General features: G+C 33.5%; 1 protein-coding gene across 1 annotated transcript in view; it reads left to right on the forward strand.

The window, feature by feature from the left end:
- Positions 1-19,883, forward strand: part of LOC115884730 — a 153,392-nt gene that overhangs the window by 25,041 nt on the left and 108,468 nt on the right. Inside the window, exon 2 of the mRNA XM_030903382.1 lies at positions 14,781-14,847. Within this exon, the coding sequence (XP_030759242.1) occupies positions 14,802-14,847 (46 nt within the window). The 5' untranslated portion in view covers positions 14,781-14,801. The remainder of the gene's footprint in view (positions 1-14,780; positions 14,848-19,883) is intronic.

The following is a 19,883-nucleotide window of genomic DNA, read 5'->3' on the forward strand; positions in this document are numbered from 1 at the left end:
AAATATTCGTTGATTTATTTTGCACTTAATAAATATTGCATAAGCTATTTTTGTAGTAGAAATAAATTTGTAATGATTTATTTTTGCTGTTAAAAATAGAACATAAAAAAGTAAATATTACTTAAACCAACATAAAAAGCAGAACTAAGGAACATGGAAGACCATTTCCATCCGTAACCTGGAATGGATGAATCCTCCAACAGTGACACTTGAAGAAATTTCTCAGAACTTAAGACCGAGAACAAAGAAAAATTTTCCAAACCAAACACCAGAACACTTTATCACTGTGTGAGCCGAGACAACAACCATTCGTGTCATTTTTTCAACAACCATTCATGTCAACTTTGATCAGACAACATTACAGCTTAAAAATATAAAATATTGATTAAAAAGGCATTTCAAATGTCATTTACTGTATTATTTTATACACAGTATTGTCATACCTAACTTAATCACATATTTGATAAATTTTCAAAAACGAAACAGAGACAAGAAGATTAATAGGTCAAAAGAGAGATTCATGCAGCTTTGTAGAATCGATACATCTCAATTAAAATCAAATTTCCCGTAATTTGATGCTCACCAGTTTTTTTACGATTGATATTCTCGCTGTATCTAGTTCAATTCTACCGGGTTTTTACAGATTTTAGTTATTTATTGTTAGTTCTTTTTTCTTTTCGCTGATTAAAAATTAAAAAAGTTGCACTATGTGCGCATATTTGAAGTGAAACTTCTTAATTACAGCTATTAAATTGGAGGATTTAATAAATAAATAAATAAAATAAATGCCTTTATTGCCAAAAATTTTTACAATTTGTAGACAAAGGTAAAGTAAAGAAACAAAAGAGAATACAAAACAAGTATACAAATTACATTGTCAGTCTTATTGTTTAAAATAAACATTTATAAATATTTACAATGCCAAAGAATAAAAAATAAAAGATTAAAAAAATAAAAAAACAAAAAAATAAAAAAATCAAAAAATCAAAAAATTAAAAAATTAAAAAATAAAAAAATAAAAAAATAAAAATAAAAAAATAAAAAAAATAAAAAAATAAAAAAATAAAAAAAAATAAAAATTTAAATTCAATTATCTGCTTAGAGGAGACTTGTCAGTTCAAGAGCTTGGATGTGAAGGACAGTTGAAAAAGTGACATATGTTTTAATATGAATGTTATTTTCAATTTATTTCTGCAATCTGTACATTTTCTGTTTCCTCACTAGCCTGCAAATTTTGTGGAATACCCCCCAAAATACTCACTTTTATCCGAACACTTAATAATGTTAACGCTTAAATTTATTTAAGAAGAGAAAAAATTTTGAACCTAACCAACAATTCGTATTATAGTGGTTTACAGCAATTTTGTTAAATTATACGAATCTTCTCGTTGATTATTGGTTTGGAATAAATATGACAATGTCCTCCAATTAAAATGCGTGTTGCTTAACTCTAATAATTCTAATTCTGAGCTAGCAAATGAGCTAAATGGTTTACCTAGACCGTTATTCAGAAGCTACAAACCTATCGATAAAAATATGCATGAAAATTTACTTTCTAGCGCACAACCAGAGGATATTGGTACACAGGTACAGTATCAAGTTTATTATAATGCTTTCCTTGGCTTTAAATCACATGTTTTTTGGTGTCTGCGCGATACTTACCACTTTTTTTTCTCGCTAGCTTGTACGTCAAGGCATGGTCAAGGTCATGTCGTGTCAAGGCCGTGGTGTGTCTTCCAACTATTTGTTTATCCAATAAAATTCTTTAAATAAATTCCTATAAGCCCCACTTTCCTTTTAATTAATTCTACATTAACCAGATTAAAAAAATATCAGGAAAATATATATCATTTTGATGGCCGCCGAATGAAAAGTATCAAATCTCTAAACTAATAACGGCTTCAAAGAGGAGGAACGCCGTCTTTAGCATAAAATTGAATCGCTGCCAATCTACTTACCAGAAATGTAATTTTCCACTTTTTCCTTTATGAAAATTTCAGACAGATTTTCTTACGATAATATTGTTCGCCGGGAAAGTTAAGAATTTCCTTAGAATATAAATGGTGGGAAAATGGGTTGACTGACGACTAATTTTGTGTTTTTGTAACGCTGAAACGAATTAAATTATTAATTTAATATACAGGGTGGTCCGAGCTGTATTACGGAAACTTTGGCAGCATATTCTGCAGGCAAAATAAGTAAAAAGTTCGTATAAACATATATCCTAAAAGGCTTGGTTTCGGAGATACAGGTTGTAACTAGATAAGTTTCATTTTTATTTCGATTTTTGTCAAATAATTTATGAACATGAGAAATTTGATTTTGAAGTCAATATGACTACTACTTATGTACCTATATTTTTAACTGGTTTAAAGAGTAATAACTTTTCGTCCGTACCTCTATATAACTACTGAGTAAAAAAATATACATTTACGACGTTTTTTGCGTAAAAAAGGTCTATTGATAAAAATCTCTACGAGTAATATGGTTCTTGAGATATTTGAAATCGAAATTATCAATATCTTTTGTTAATGACATAAATTAGACATGTTGACTAAATAGTTATTAGACTGAAATCATAAATTTGAAATGTGTTTGTGCCAATGGTTCAACAGAAACTCTTTTATCATCACTTTTTCGCAGAAAAATTTATAAATAACTTAAAAAAATAAAATTTTCTCAAATTTATTATTTCAGTCAAATAACTGTCTACTCAGCGTGTTTATTTTTTGTCAATCATGACATGTATTGACTATTTCCAATCTAAATATCTTAAGAACGGTTGCTCGTAGCGATTTTTAATAAGCTTTTTACGTAGAAAGTCACGGAAATGTATATTTTTTCACGCAGTAGCTTTATACAGGTACGGACGAAAAGTTATTACTCTTCAAAACAGTAAAAACACATGTAGATCGCGCCCCCTACAAACAGGAGTCATATTGATATCAAAATCAAATTTCTCGTGTCAAAAAACTCCCAGACACCAATTTTGATTCAAATATTGACGTTATTTCATAAATTATATGGAAAAAATCGAAATAAAAATGAAATTTCTACAGCCTGTATCTCCGAAACTAAGCATTTTAGGACATAAATTTATACTAACTTTTTTTACACATTTTTATCTGCAGAACATGCTGGCGAAGTTTTCGGAATACAGTTCGGACCACCCTGTACATTTGATTTTATTTATAGTGTTCTATAATATTATGCCTCTCAGTCATTAATGATATTCTCAGAGGTTCATGAAGACTCTAGAAGAGGATGAAGTAAGTCAGTGAGTAGGCTGATATCAATTTGAAATATTTCTGAAGATAAATTGTCCAGAGCCAGACGCCTTACCTTTCTTTAGCGATCTAATGGCTTCTTTTAGCTCCGTTTTTGTGGAAGTAGCCGTATTTATTCTATAATAAAATGAAAAATATACGAAATAATATACATTTTATATTAATATACGATTTCTTTCGAAAATCGACAACTACGAAACTATGATCCCTTCCCCGAGACAAACGGTACATTGTGAAACAGGAAATTGTAAAGAGAAAAAAGCCCTATACCATAGGATACAACATTCTAATGAACAGTCCTTTTCATAAAATCAATAAAATAAAACATATACGAAATAATACACATGTACTGATTTCTTTCGAAAATCGACAACTATGAAGAGTTATATCAAGGGTTATCGTTTGTGGCTAGAGGTGGCGCTGTTGTTGGGTTGTTATCCATAAATTCATCATTGGTTAAACCAAAAATTTCAGTAAACTGCTCATGCCAGCTTGCTATTTCTTTCTCTGTGGATGTTAAAACTCGTCCAATGATCTCCTTTAATCTTGAAAAGTTAGTGATTTAGTTTTGTTGGCTAGTTTTCTTGTGAAGTTGTACAGCGCCTTCATTTAGCACTTTTCTTTACAGCGCACTTTTCTTTACTTGCTTGTTAAGTTCGTTGGGTTCTGAAAAGATTTTGCTTGATTTACGTAAGAAAAATCTTGGATTGCCACAGGGTTTTTAACAGGACACTGTCTCCTTAATGGACACCTCAGCGGATTTAAGCTAAGAAACAACGGCGAATGCAGATTCTGTGGGGAAAAAGGGGAAACACCAGAACACCTTATCAATGAGTATACGCCAGGACGACAGCCATTTATGCCATAAAATTTGGTACGAGTGATATCGGAGATGGAGAACTACCCTCTGTAAAACCGTCTCATATACTGGCTTTTATCAAAACCCTGAGACTGTATGATGAGTTGTAACTCAAAGGGAAACACCTTAATCAAAATTATCATACCGTGCTTTGTTTATAAGTTACAGGAGAGAAGTTAAAAATATTGTTTATTTAAGACCCCCAGCATGTTATCTTATTTATTCTTAAACATATAGAATATCTAAAAACTGGGTTTTATGTAAAGTTATAAACGAATAGTAATTAAATATTACTGGATATTACACAATATAATATTATAGCAACCACTATAAGCCTCAAGCGATTCGAAAATACAACGGTAAACCTTGGATAATCTATTTAAAATTCATGGTTATTAAGTATGCCCTACGCTCTATAGAATTGAATGAGCTTTATAGGGGTTAAAGCTGATATTGGATTTTCATCTCGACCATTAAATTCAAATATTTCGTGAAATATTTAATCTGCCCATTTTTCAGCTGAGGTAAATTAAGAATAATAAGGCCGTCTATAATATTTTAATTTGTAGGTTCATATTTTTTTGAAGTGAAACTTCTTTAAGCGCGATGAGAGTAAAAATTCAAGGTCATGACACACCACGTTCTTCGACATGGCCTTGAGCTAGCAAGAAAAGAAGTGGTAAGGATCGCGTAAACACCAAAAAATATTTGATTTAAAGCTAAGAAAAGCATTATAATATACTTGATACTGTTCCTGGATACCAATATCCTCTGGTTGTGTGCTAGGAAGTAAATTTTCATGCATATTTTCATCGATAGGTTTGTAGCTTCTGAATAACGGTCTGGGGTAAAGCATTTAGCTCGTTTGCTAGTTCAGAATTAGAATTATTATTACGACTATGCTCCTCCACTTCGGAAGAATCAGTCGCTAGAACCAGATTTAGCTTATGTTGATATAAGACAAGATATCGACGAATTACATGTATCTCCACCGCAGACAAGTAATTCAAGTAACCGTCTGAGAGACGTCATATGTAACCGCTGCAAGAAACCAGGACATAGAGCAATTGGTTGTGCAAAACCATCAAAACCGATTTGCTATGGTTGTAAGAGAGAGGGTTACATAAAAACAAACTGCATCCGAAGACATTGTACATATTTTAGATTTCGTTTTAAGCCATGCTCGTAATGATGAGAGAGCCTATTTGGAAGTAGATACATTAGGACGTAAGATTTTAGGATTATTAGACTCCGGAGCTTCCCGTACATTCGTTGGACAACCAGGATGGAAGATTTTCCAGAAGTTTGGAATACAGTTAGATCCATTCCTTAAGACTTCTTGTACAGTAGCGAATGGTGGACTGTTCTGTGTTCTACGGTCTGAGAAAGATAACACTCAACTAATCTTCCTACACCACGTGGGCGTGGGAATGTCGAAAACCAGTCAACAATACGAATAAAAATCAGTTGAGCATTTACTTAGAATAGGCAGAAGAATTATAGCATTGTGAGGCTCCCCCGTTTTTGCGAACGCTCACGACGAAATGCGAATGCTTTGCGACGCCGAGTTGCCTTGCTTCGGTTCCTCGGGCGCCACACCCAACGTTTAAAGTGTTTGAGAGACCACTAGTGCCAATACGGGTAGCTTTTATACAGTGGAGATACCAGGGAGTGATGAGATGAAAAGAAAATAAAACACACAATTAATTATAACGTAACACTAGGTTTTTATTTAACTAATTAATTATGTACAAAAGTAATCAAAGAAGGTTCACGTCCTCGAATTGTAACAATAGTGAAATACAATGTATATTTGGAGACCCGTAAAGTAAAATTTACAATAACAACCGTGTACCTCTAGAGTTTTGATCGATTATTCCCGATACGTAACTCTCTGACTGATTCTATCACGCGAATTGAAAACGCGTTCCCGAAGTGACATTCTCCTAAACACGACGACGCGAGTTCCTGATCGGCGTCGGGTTTAGCGGCGTCTTAATGAACACCGACACATAGATACCGGAGCAACGCACTCTACTAAGACGCGACTCTCTAAATGGCGGCGACGTCGTTACAGGCGTCCCGATGGTCACAGCTAAATATTTATCGGAACGGCGTCCGTTTTAACAGCGAAACACGGACCTCGGATCGGCGTCGGAGTTAAAAGCGTCCCGTGACATACTCACGCGAGTCCTGGATCGATCGCGAAGTTAACGGCGTCCTGTGGGATACATAAACGCGAGCCCTGGATCGATCGCGAAGTTAACAGCGTCCCGAGAGATACACACACGCGAGTTCCGGAGTGACGTAAACGTTAGCGACGCCTCGGCGAGTTGTACGTCGTTCGGATAAGCGCAGCCCGCACACACACTGCCCGGTCAGGACAACCTCGGGATTTCGGCGAGATCCCGTCCAGCGTCACTGATGCAGGATGCCGTCCGGACGACACACCTAGAGAAATACGGGAGCTACAAAACCAGCCTCGGGATTTGGGCGAAATCTTGTTCTAGCTCCATGAATATTCGCGACCCGTGCGTTTACTGAACTACCTTAACCGTTAGCTGTCTCACTTTTAACAAAAGAAATCGTTCCTCGCGTCCACGTGATCCGATCAAATATCCCCCAGCCTCCGTAGAGGTTCATAGTTGAATCTACCTGATCGCATCTAAGTTTTGCTATGTCTTTGCGTTCGCGCGATTCGGTCAAATAGCCTCCAGCCTCCGTAGAGGTTCATAGTTGCGCCTACCTGAACGAATATAAATATCTCTGTCTCCCTTATCCCTGTAACGCGTTAAGGCAGTAAAGTAAACGTCATTAACAATAAAAAGAATACGACCTACTCTCGATCACTTTGGCGGTAGGTGCTTACCTTATACAGTGCGGCGACAATCGGCGGCTGGCAGCAGGTCACTTGGCAGGGCACTCCGGACTCGAACCTCACTGTTTCGCGTGCGACCACAAACTAACTAACTGGAGCTGCTGCAGCCAAGGTACTCGACTGACGCTCCCCTCCACTCGGCCTGCACTAGCAGAGTAGGGCGAGCGGCGCAAGCGGTTCGGTTTTTCGCATTAAACTATAGCGACCAAAACCGATCAAAACTCTCTTACAATATGGCAATTAAATATTTAACTTATTTAATTCAACAATAGGAACACTAATGAAGTTCACAATGATTTAATAATTAACAATAAACTACATTGACTGTCATTATTAAAAGAAAATGAAGTCCCTATTATTCTAGTATAATATTAATTAACACAATATACAGGGTGTCCTAGAAATTTTATGAACTTCATTACAGCATACCTTGGAACTCTCGGGGACTTCTTGGGCACGTGGAATCGGAATATCGGTCGGAAAATTTGGCTATTTTAATCCCATTGCGGAAATTGGTCGGCGGTCCATATATATCAACAAATCCAACTACGTCTCTGACCAAATGTGCTTCGGAAGCCTTAATCCTTCTATAGGAAGACTAATGCTAATCACCAATAGGGAATGCTTCACGAAACGGCAGCCAGTTCTTCACAACGATACCCGATCGGTGGATACACAAGAAGTGATGCAAGGATTCGATTTCCTTCACAAAATCAGATTTCAACCGGAAATCTCCCTCCAGGATATAGATAGAGAAACTATATATCTACTCTAGTCCAACTCACAAAAAGGCATAAATAAAAAACGATGTTCTAGAATATTTTCCACTGCCATATTTCCATTTCCGGTCAATGAACGAACTTAACTCAGTAATTCCACAATTAAATGAACGAATTGCACACTGCGATCCACACATCAAAAATAAACAATTTAACTACGAAATTTTATCTGATAATTATAAAATTTCAATAACCAAAACAAAGGATAAATAAATCAAAAAACATCTGATTTGATCTGAGAGTGACAAGTGACAGACAGGTGATATCAAAGATAAAGAGAGCTCGACAAAAAGGCTACTCTGTGGGCCGCATCCAGTGACAATATTGTTGAGCTGTAGCTGTATAATATCGCGGTGTATATCGGGTTGCATAATCGTAAAATTTAAATAAAATAATATGTAACAATAAAATTATAGTAAACATGATGCAAAAATAATAGTTATTTGCGATAATTTATGAGCTAGCACACAGAGGGCGTAGCGAGGAAATTTTACTGTTACATAATTAAGCAACTCGCATTTTCATTGGAGGAAATCATCATATTTATTTCAAACCAATAATTAACCATTTTTTATCTTCTTAAATAAATTTAAGCGTTAACATTATTAGGTATTTGCATAAAAGTGTGTATTATGGGTGGTATTTCACAAAATTTGCAGTCTATTGAGGAAACAGAAAATTTGCAGGTTACAGAAATAAATTGAAAATAACATTTATAATAAAACAGCATTATATTTCACTTAATTGGCTAATTGATTTTGATGTGTGGTTGCCTTTACAAGTAAATGTATAAAAATAAAACTGTTGCAAGTACAAAAATAAACATTGATTTTTCTTCTACAAAAAGGTCAATCTACTGTACTCAAGCTCGAAGACTATTTTTATATAAAGCGTTTAATGCGTTCTCCCTCTTTTTATAGCAAAAAAAGTGGAATGAACTTTAAACCGAAAATTTCCCTCTGCAAATTTACGTGAATTTTAAGAGATTACTGTCAGATTATAATCTCAACTTTATTTGTAGTTGGTGTTATGAAAAAAAAAGCGTGGGATAAACACCCACGAAGTCTGACTTTTTGGATTTTATATTAAAGGTCACAGAAATAAAAACCTTTTCACTAAAATTTCATATACAGGGTCCGCTAATAGTGCAATTGGGAATTTTATTTAAGTGCCAACCTAAAGTATGTACGACAATGTATTTCAGTAAAATATTCTAATTTCTATAGGGTGGCTCAAAAAGTGAGTGGATCTGGATTTTTTTTAAATGGAACACTAAGATGTGAGTAAATATATTTCGATAGTTTCAGAGATATTAATAAAAAAACAAAAGATATTTATCTTTTAAACCTTCCTTAAAAAAATTATTACAAATACAAGAACTGTCCTGAAATCAAAACTATATTAGGTATTTACTTTAGATGATATATACTTACTTTGCTATAAATATCGTAATGTTAAATCATACAGAGTGTTCAAAATTCTACGCCAAACTTTCTAAAATAAAAAATAATTTTTCTTTGGTACTTTAAAAAGACCAAACACCCTGTATATTACGGAAAATTAAAAAATTACCATTTTTTTGTATTTAAAGCATTTCAATATTTATAATGGTTTTGCAGATACACGCAGTATTATCTCATATGGCTCTTTTAACTAGTGATGTAAAAATTCTAAGTAATCGTTACAAAGTAACAGTTACTTTACGAGGACTCGAAGTAACGCTTACTATTTGAATTTAGGACTCGTTACTCGTTACTAAGCTAATTCGTTACTTTTGCGCCGGCAGTAATCGCATTCCCTGGAAATGCACGAACCGAGGACTCGAAACTCGATACTGAAATATTCCTTACTTCGACGTAGGTCTAGTTGTTATCAATATGTTTATGTTTAAAGTGTTGACTTGACGCCGCACCGGCCGGTGTTTTGGATGGCAAATGTGTGATATTTTATTACAATTATTATGATTTGCTCATGCCGACCCGGAGGCGGTCTGTCCCTTTGCCGTTTGTTGTCGTATTTTATTTATAGAATAGAATTGTTTATTTAGATTAACATATTAATTAAAAATGGATTCACGTTAGTCACAAAAATGTTAACATCTGAAAAAGCAGAGCAAATAGTTTTCTTCTTCAAAAGAGAATAGATATTTCGCCACTTGCACTGTAAGAAAATCTACAAAATAAAAATAGTAATTTTTACTAAACACTGCTGCGTTAATCCAAAGGACTTTTTTGAAGAGATGAATGCGTCACAGAGGAATAGACATTTTTTAAATATTTTTACATTTTAACAAAAATATATATATTTTTTTAATTTTTACTCTTTAATGTTTGCATAATTAATAATAATAAGAGAGAGAGAGAGATTTGTTTTCTTTTATTTTTAATTTTATTAATACATAGTGATAAAATATTATAAGAATATTATACATATTATTAAAAACATATTATTCAGTACTTGAATACCGAGTATTGAAATTAACCTAACTTAACCTTACACTAGAAGAAAGTAGAAACCCCTTATAGGTTAAACCATAGACTTAAAATAAAATATAGACTACACTATTTACATCTCAACGCGGACAAACAACCTTTTTTGTACACATGTTTACTTCTGGGTACAGTCAACCGAGCCTTCCTCATCCAGCCTATGTTGTCACGTCTTTAATATTATCAATATTTTTTTTCTTGTTATACACATATATTGAGATATTAATACTACAGTTTAATAAAGTAGGTTTTAATATTCCATAGATGTATTAAATAGTCCTTATACTACTAAATTATAAGTTGGATACTGTTTAATAAGGATAAGTTCTTTACAATATGACAACACCGATTAGAGGCGAGGGAGCCTATTCATTCATTTATTACCTTGTAGTACGTGTCGAACGTGTGCGGTAAAGCTTTGTTGCCGCTATCTCCCCGGCTGTATTAACGCATTTTCTTAGCTTGTAGTCCTTAAGTGTTTATTTTATTGACTTTTTCTGTTCAAAAACTATAAAATATGGTTCGCCAGTGCCAAATTTGCAAGAAATTTGACTTAAATAATCCATTTAACTCTTGAAACGACTTTTGACCGGTAGGCAACTCTCAATTTATCCATTGGGAGTCAGTGGCGTTGTTGTAGAAAGGCGCTTATTTAGATAATATTTTAGTAAACTGTAAAATCTGAATGTTTTCTCTTACATTACATTATTTACTTACTTACATTGTAACAAAATCATAATTATAACCCTGTTAATAATTAATAATGTTTTTATTAAAAATATATTCCGGTTTATTCTAAAATTATCTTCAGAATCTAAAATAACATACAAGAATTTTAAAATGATATTAGATTATGAAACAATATTTTTTAATATACCGGGTCGTCTCAAAAGTGGCTCACCCCCTATAACTTTTTTATTTTTTCAGATAAAAAAAACAGATTTGTATGTTAGTAGGTATATGACATAAATTAGGATTTGTTGACGTATTCAATTGTTTTTGGTCTCTTCCTGTTTCACCGAAATGATTACATCTTTTGATTTTTAAAGGCACCCTCGGTATATTGCTACTTTATTCGATAAAAAAATGACACTCTGAATAGAATGACATATCATATGTCAACTTTTGACATTGTCGCTTAAAAACATATCCTATTTTAAATTTCAATCCAGGGTGCCATGGTGTTGTTAAAAACACTAAGTTTTAATCAAGGAGCCTTGGAAAAATAGTTTTGATCGTCTAATAGGTTTCGTGTCTTGTCTAGGCCGGTTAAAAGATGTACAAATCGTATTTTTAATCATACATATGTCAATTTTTTCAAATGGAACAAGGGTGACTCATTAGCATATTTGGAAAAAGCATTTTTTTATGAATATATTGATACCACACACTTGGTATTTCGAGTCAAATTGTCGTTATGAACCGCGTGTTACAATTACAATTAAACCATATGCGAAAATGTCAAAAGTTGACATATTACATATCAGTCTATTCAGAGTGTCATTTTCTATCGAATAAAGTAGAAATATACCGAGGGTGCCGTTTAAAAATTAAAAGTTATAGTCATTTCCGGTGAAACAGGAAGTGACCAAAAACAATTGAATGCGTCAATCAATCCTAATTTATGTCATATACTAACATGCTAAATCTTGTTTTTTTATTTGAAAATATAAAAAAATTATGGGGATGAGCCACTTTTGGGACGCACCCGGTATAATAAAGACAGTACCGAGTTAAATAAATGTAGTTTTCATTTTATCCACTTCCTATCATCTTCCTTGCTTTAATGGAACAGAATTATGTTTTCTCTAATTTACATAAGACATCACTTAACCAGAAAAAAAATTACAACAATCATATTTTTTTTTCTCTCCCTGTCGCCAATTCTATTATATCTGTGGAATAGATGCTGTTTTGATTAATATTAGGGGTTGTAAATGTTTGACTAAAATTAATAATTTATTATTAATTTCAAAAATTACGTAATTTCGATTATAAAATTCCTTCTATAACGTGTATTTTATTATTTTTATCCTTTTTGGACTCTAAGACATTTTTTCTAAACTTATATTTAAAAAACCTGTCCTAAATCTTAATAAAATATAAAAAAGTTTAAATACGATATATTCTTAATTTAATTATAGCTTCATTAAAATAAAAAAATTACCCGGCTATGAGACGGAGAGTTTAGGTGTACTTGAAAAACGAAAGACAGTGTTGTGTTTCTCGGCAGAGTCGTCAGGGAACGACCGTTACGACAGAGACAACCTAACTATCGCTCGTGTCGCACTCGTTATAACCTAAAACAATAACACAACAATAACAAGACATTGTCTGACCGCATGTTCCAGCTATTTATGAATGAGATGCTCAGTCTATATTTTATTTTAAGTCTATGGGTTAAACCGAGCATGCAACGAAGATCGCCGCGCATAATAAGTAACGAAGTTCCACGTCAAGCCTAAGTCTTCCAACCTGTACACAAAACAACGATTATAAAGTAACGATACTAAGTACCAAAGTAACGAATAACTAAAGTAACTAAAGTAACGAGTCCTGTTACCAAAAGTAACTAGTAGTTACGAGTTCATGAAAGTAACTAAAGTTTACATAACTAAACTTCTTTCAACGGTAAAATACGAGAGAAAAATCAGTGTGTGGTTTTGATATAAATGTACTGTGGAAAATGGCATATGATATATAAAACCGCGAATATTTACAAAACCGCTAAAAACTTTGAAATACTTACTCTAAATACAAAAAATTTTCATTTTTTAATTCTCCATCTATTGAAAAAATAATATACAGTTAAAAAAAAACGAAGAAAATTTATTTTATATTTTAGAAAATTTGGCGTAGGGTTTTGAACATACTGTATGATTTACTAACTATAGAAATATATTTATTCATATCTAAGGATTATGTAAAGTGATCTAAAAGAAAGTCAAATAGGCAATAACATACAGGGTGTTCACACTTTTTTGAGCCATCCTATAGAAGTTAAAATAGTTTCCTGAAATACATCTTAATATAATCTAGTAAAATTGTATCGCCGTATACAGAGTGAAAAAAAAATACGGGCAAGCTGATTTTTTCAGAGTTTGTCAGCGACAGTCTTCTGAGAAATCGGAAATTTTCCCCTTGCGGTTTTTGAGCAATAGGGGTGTTTTTTTTAAAACTGTACTATAACAAAATAATTAGACGCAAATTGTACATAAGAACACTCTATAGGTTTGCCTAATACATTTTTTTTGTAAGTTTATTACTTCCGGACTTAGCGGCCGTTTCATGAGCCCCTTGGGGTGGTTTTCAAAAAGTTTGTTTTACAGCAAATTGACCCATATGAAAGTTGTTCATAATAAATGGACAAGCAACTTTTCCTCAATATTTTTTTTTGTAACTTGATTATTTTTGGAGATAGCGTCCAGTTCATGAACAAATTAGAGTAGTTTTCAATGTTACTCTTTTTTCAGCAAATTCACCCTAGGAAACTCGTTCAAAATAAGAGTACATATACCTTTGCCTTATGATTTTTTTTTGTAACTTAACTATTTTTGGAGATAGCGCCCAGATCATGAACAAGTGGTGGTAGCTTTAGATGTCTTTTTTTCAGGAAATTGTGCTGAAAAAAGTGCTATTGGAAAATGGATTCGTGTTTTATTTGCTCATTCACTTGATGAATTCCAGGTTTTGTTTTGGGGAAATAAATACATATCATAGGGAAGTTTGCATGTTTTTAATATGAACACCTTTAAGTTGGTAAATTTGTAGAACTAAACAAAAATTATGAAACTACCCCAATTTGTTCATGAACTGGACGCTATCTCCAAAAATAATGAAGCTACAAAAAAAATCATGAGGCAAAGTTGCTTGTTCATTTATTACGAACAACTTTCTTACGGGTCAATTTGCTGTATAACAAACTTTTTGAAAACCACCCCTAAGGGGTCATGAAACGGCCGCAAAAATCCCGAAATAATAAACTTATAAAAAAAATCATTAGGCGAACATATAGAGAATGTTCTTATGTACAATTTGCGTCTAATTATTTTGTTTTAGTACAGTTTTAAAAAAAAATCCCTGAGCTACAGATACCCGACGCTCAATTGCCGGACCCTCTATAAAATATCATATTTCAGTCAATATGATTATTAAATATCTAACTTCAATTTGTGTTTACAGATTGGTAAACATTCCAGAAAATAAATCATTTTTAAGCTTGTCGTTTTTAAAATTCTGAAATGTTTCGGATAATTTCCAGATGTAAAGACAAAGAAGAGAAGGAATAATCTTCAATTAAGATCAGGGAATTTAATGAGGAGTGTTCCCTCTCTTGTTGAACCATGAAAAATGAAATTTAATGATCCAACTTTGTGGAAATAAAATAAATTATTCTTTCGATAATTTTTCTTTCTTTACGTCACTCTAAGTGAAAATATACGACAAAATCGAAGAGAGGATTTAATACTTTTTATATTTTTTTTTCAGAAAGAAGAATCGTAAAGGAGAATGAAAGGAGTCCTTAAGAAGGATATCACAGCGGACCAACACACAGGTGAGTATTTGTGACATTTATACAGGGTCGTCCATTAGTGCAATAGCGTTGTCGTAGACAAAAATATGAACAAAAGTTCTATATCAATACCAGGTGCGTCTGAAAAGTAGCTCATCCCTATAAGTTTTTTTATATTTTCAGATAGAAAAACGAGATTTTGTACATTAGTATATGACATAAATTAGGACTGCTTGACGTATTCAATTGTTTGGGTCACTTCCTGTTTCACCGGAAATGACTACATATTTTGGTTTTAAATGGCACCCTTGGTATATTTCTATACTTTTGACATTTCCGCATAAGGTTTATTTGAAATTGTAACATGCGGTTCATAACAACAATTTGACTCGAAATGCCAAGTGTGTGGTATCAAATTATTCGTAAAAAATATTAATTTATACTAATGAACCACCCTTGTTCTATTTGAAAAAATAACTATGTGATTAAAAATACAATTTGGGAATCTTATAACCGTCCAAGAAAATACACAAAAAACATTAAACGATTAAAAATCTCGAGAGAAATTTAAAATACGATAAAGTTGAAGCTGATAAAGTTGCGAGTTTTTTAAATTTCAATTTATACAGAATATTTTTTATTACGCGGCCGACATTGCAATATTTCTTAATGGATTATTACAATGTTTTAAAGTAAAGTAAAGATTTCAGTTAACGTCTCCTTTTTGCGGTCAGGGCTAATCTGGACGGGGCCTACTTTGTTTACGCGGAATCCGAACCGCGGTCCTCGGATATATCATGGTCAATGGCCTACCGACTTGGCAAGTATCTAAATCGACTCTTACTCACGAGATATCCGATCTCATCCGGCCTCAAACCGGCGTGAATGAGCAGTGTGTGTCAATAGAATTTACACTTTTGCCTTTGGACAATAGCACGATACAGAGTTTTGAACCGGTCACCCGTCCATCCACGTATCGCCTTACATCGCTTAACTTCGGTGTTCTAATGGGAACCTATGGGGTATTTGACACAGATAGTTGATCGAATTTTTTTTTATGTAGACCTTATATAAATTATTGCTATTTTCAATTAAAGAGAAAATAATATGAACAAAATAAAGGATAATTCGTCGATTCTAAAAAAAAGAAAGAAAAATCACTGTTACAGTGTTTCCACGATTAATGCCACTAATGCCAGTAGTAATATCGCAACTAATACTACTAATGCTACGACTGATCCGCGAGCAATACCCATACCACTAAAGTCGCTACTAATGTCAAATTGTGCTATACAGCTAATGGCACTAATGCGATCGCTTTGTACACAACAATGACATCGCGGTTTACACCTCGCATTAGTATATCACTGATTGGCAAATTAGAGGAAACCAAGAATGTTTTTCTCATTTTATCAGCAAAGTTGCAAAAAGTCGCAGTGTTTTATTTTACTGTATGAAAGCCCAATGTTTACTAAGTAAAACAATATGCTGAATTCTTCGAAATGTGAACCAAACAAATAATAATATAAACGTAAAAAGAGCACAAGAACAACAACAATTTATAATTTTAAACATAAAATTTAGCCATTTGCCTCTTATCTGTGAGACGTAACAACTTTGACGTTTCGTTGAAACAAACGAATGCAACTAAACACACCCATAGCAACGCCATTCATGGCAGACATGATTTAACTTATCATTTATCTTTTTTTGGGAAATCTTAAACACATTTGCTTTTTCGAATTTCGATCGCCTTTTTCATGCTAATACCCCACCGTGCGGCGTTTCGACGTATCTGGGCCGTTGCCCTCAATGTTTTAAATGCAACACCCTGTATATTATATTTATTTTAGATGGCCAATTAAAAAATTGATCATTTTTTGTATTTAGAATATTCCTAAATTTTTAACGGTTTTGTAAATACTCGCGGTATTATATTAGGTACATAATATGGCTCTTTCAACAGTAAAATATAAGGCAAAAAATCGTGAGGTGGCTTAGACAAAAATTCTTTATAAATTTACAGTTAACTGCAAACAAGGGGCATTCTTACATTTTTATATGAATCAAAAAGTATATTTTCTAGTTCTGTTTATATTTTGAAAAAAGTCCTTTTAATGAGCTCTAATTATTTATTTACACTCTGCCTATACAAAGAAAACTTTTTATTTCGAAAAACTTTTCCTTTAAAAACGAGAGACAATGCCCCTTTTATATGGCTTTCCTTTGGCTGAAGAACAATTTAACATTTCTTGTCGCAGAAACTCAGTTGAAAGCTGTACACAGAAAACTTTCGCTGGAATATAAATTGCTTGATTTAAAACGAACAGGCTTAAAAGGGATTATATGTCAACATGAGAAAAATACTTGATTTATTATATTCGTTAATGTGTACATTGTTGTGCCATGGACATGTCGACCTAAACTGACCGTTGTTTATCAAGTGTTAACTAATCTAAGTCCTATCTAAAACCAGAGACAGTTACCAAGCATCTCTTATTGCTGAACTAACCAATATTAAAACCAATTTACTTCAGAACGGTAATTCTGAAATGTCCCTGAAGCAAGATTAGGGACACGGCACCATATTCTTCAGATAAAAGTAAGTAAAAGAGTTCTTATAAATGTATCTCCTAAAAATAATTAGTTTTGGAGATACAGGGTGGTAAATGTTTCATATTTATTTCGATTTTTTCCAAATAATTTAGTAAATATATATTTTTTTTTTAATTTTCCAAATAATTTCTGAAAAAATATACATTGACGACATTTTTTACGTAAAAAAGAGATATTTGGAATTGAAATTAAATACCTGTCATCATTGACATAAATTATTCATGCTGACTAAATAGTTATTAGACTGAAATCATAAATTTGAAATGTTTTTGTGCCAAAAGTTTAACAGAAACAACATTGTAACGATGTTACTTAATTTTTGTGATAATTAATTTGTAGTGATTAAATTAATTAGCTTTTAATTATCAAATATTTATAAAATCTTTCTAGAAAGTGCTCACCCGACTACTCTCCGTAAAATCCTGCCATCCTGTCTTGCGCAGTGTCTGTTCTAGTGTAGTGCTACGCCACGTTGTTCATCAAGTAAAACTTGTCGTTTGAAAACTTTCCTTTCAGTTTTCCTCGCTCAATCACGTGAACGTGTGTCTTAGCCAGCGCCTTCGGAAAAGCGGTGAGCGGCTTTACATTAAATTTGTGAATGGCCGTTCTCTGCCTTTCAAAAGGTGGCTGACTATGAAGAGCAGTAGGTAGCGTCCTCTGGTCAGTATTTTCACAAGTACTGTCGGGAGGCGCTTCCTGTGCCTAATCCATTCGTGATTGAAGGGAAAGCGTGAAAAACCTACAATTTTGACCGTGGGGTGCTGTTTTCACGTACGGTTGGATTGTGGGCTAGTGAACAAACGAAAGACAAGTTTCTTCTCCGGGTTAAGATAGGGTTTAACTAGTAACTTTTTGATTTTGCGATCTTGCCACGCCTGCGCTACCCGACAGCCGTCAGGAGGCCGCCTGCCGTCTTCGTCCCGGTGCGCATACGATGCCCGATTTTCTTTTAGAAAGTTACAAGACACTGCGTAGCTAATTGAAGCGCTGTGTTGGGGCCAGACGACTTTCGAAAGTCATCCTAACTTTCGAAAGTTAATACATGCGCAGTGCATTCTCCGGCCGCAAATACTAGGGTGAGCCATCCAGCCATCGCCTCCATTTCAGGGCCGCGCCTGCGCCCTTGGTTGGAAAATAGGAAGTCTTGCGCTTGCGCAGAATCTTACTCCGCGCCATTTTGCGCGAAACCTCTGAGCCAAGACTTTACCATGCTTCTCAGTCAGTTTGAGTTTAATAAAGATTGTTTATATTATTTTAATTGAAACTGATTGTTTTATTTTGACTTTACCTGCACCCCTTCATACCTGGAGTCTCCACTGTTTAAAGGCTACCCGTACTGGCAAACGTGGACCTCTACCACTATAAATAACAAAGGTGGCGCCTGAGAGATCTAGATTTACCACTGTGCGTCAATAAGGCTATTTTTCACAGAGCTAAAGAAATAGCCTTACAACATTTATTCGTAGAAAAAAAATATGATTAATTTAAAAAAATAAAAATTTCCGCAAATTTATTATTTCAGTCAAATAACTATCTACTCAATTTTTTACTTAAAAAGTCACGGAATGTATATTTTTCTACTCAGTAGTTCTATACAGGTACGGACGAAAAGTTATTACTCTTCAAAACAGTTAAAACACATGTAGGTGGCGCCCCCTACAAAAGGAGTCATATTAACATCAAAACCAAATTTCTCATATCAAAAAACTTCCAGACACCAATTTTCATCCAAATATTGACGTTACTTCAGAAATTATTTGAAAAAAAAATCGAAATAAAATTAAAATTTCTACGCCCTGTATTTGCGAAACTAAGCATTTTAAGACATACATGTATAAACTTTTAAACTACTTTTTATATATTTTACTGCCGAAGTTTCCTGAATACAGTACGGACCACCCTGTATATTTTTGTTCAATTTAACCACCACCAAAAAAATATCAATTTTATTAATAGCAATAAATCATAATCAAATCAAAAACTATTACTGAATAAAAAGCTAAGAACAAATATTAAATAAACGTAAAATTAAAACAAGGAAATGTGTATCCTATCCCATTATATTACGATTTTTTTATCAATATCAACTTTACCATATTTAAAAAAAAATAGTTTGAAAAAAGCAGAAAATTAGCGCTTATGAACACGATGACAGGATTTTAAAAATTTACTTTAAAAAAAGTAAAAAAAAGAAGGATTTTGAAAAATTTATCTTCTTCTTAAGGTGCCGTGCAGATTCCTGCGTAGGCGTTCATCTTTTTCTTCCTCATCAGATGGTTCTGTTAACTGCCGCGACTTGGAGTGCTTGGAAGTCCTGTATGCCTGTCCAATGACGAATATTTCTCAGCCAGGATAGCTTCCTTCGTCCTATTCCCCTTTTGCCCCCCTCTATTTTACCCTGGAGAATCAGACGCTGAAAGTGATAGCGTTCTCCACGTAGTATGTGTCCCAAATAGGCTATT

Source organism: Sitophilus oryzae, unplaced genomic scaffold (assembly GCF_002938485.1).
Source record: "Sitophilus oryzae breed Bouriz unplaced genomic scaffold, Soryzae_2.0 scaffold_347_pilon_pilon, whole genome shotgun sequence".
Classification (NCBI taxonomy): Eukaryota; Metazoa; Arthropoda; class Insecta; order Coleoptera; family Curculionidae; genus Sitophilus; species Sitophilus oryzae.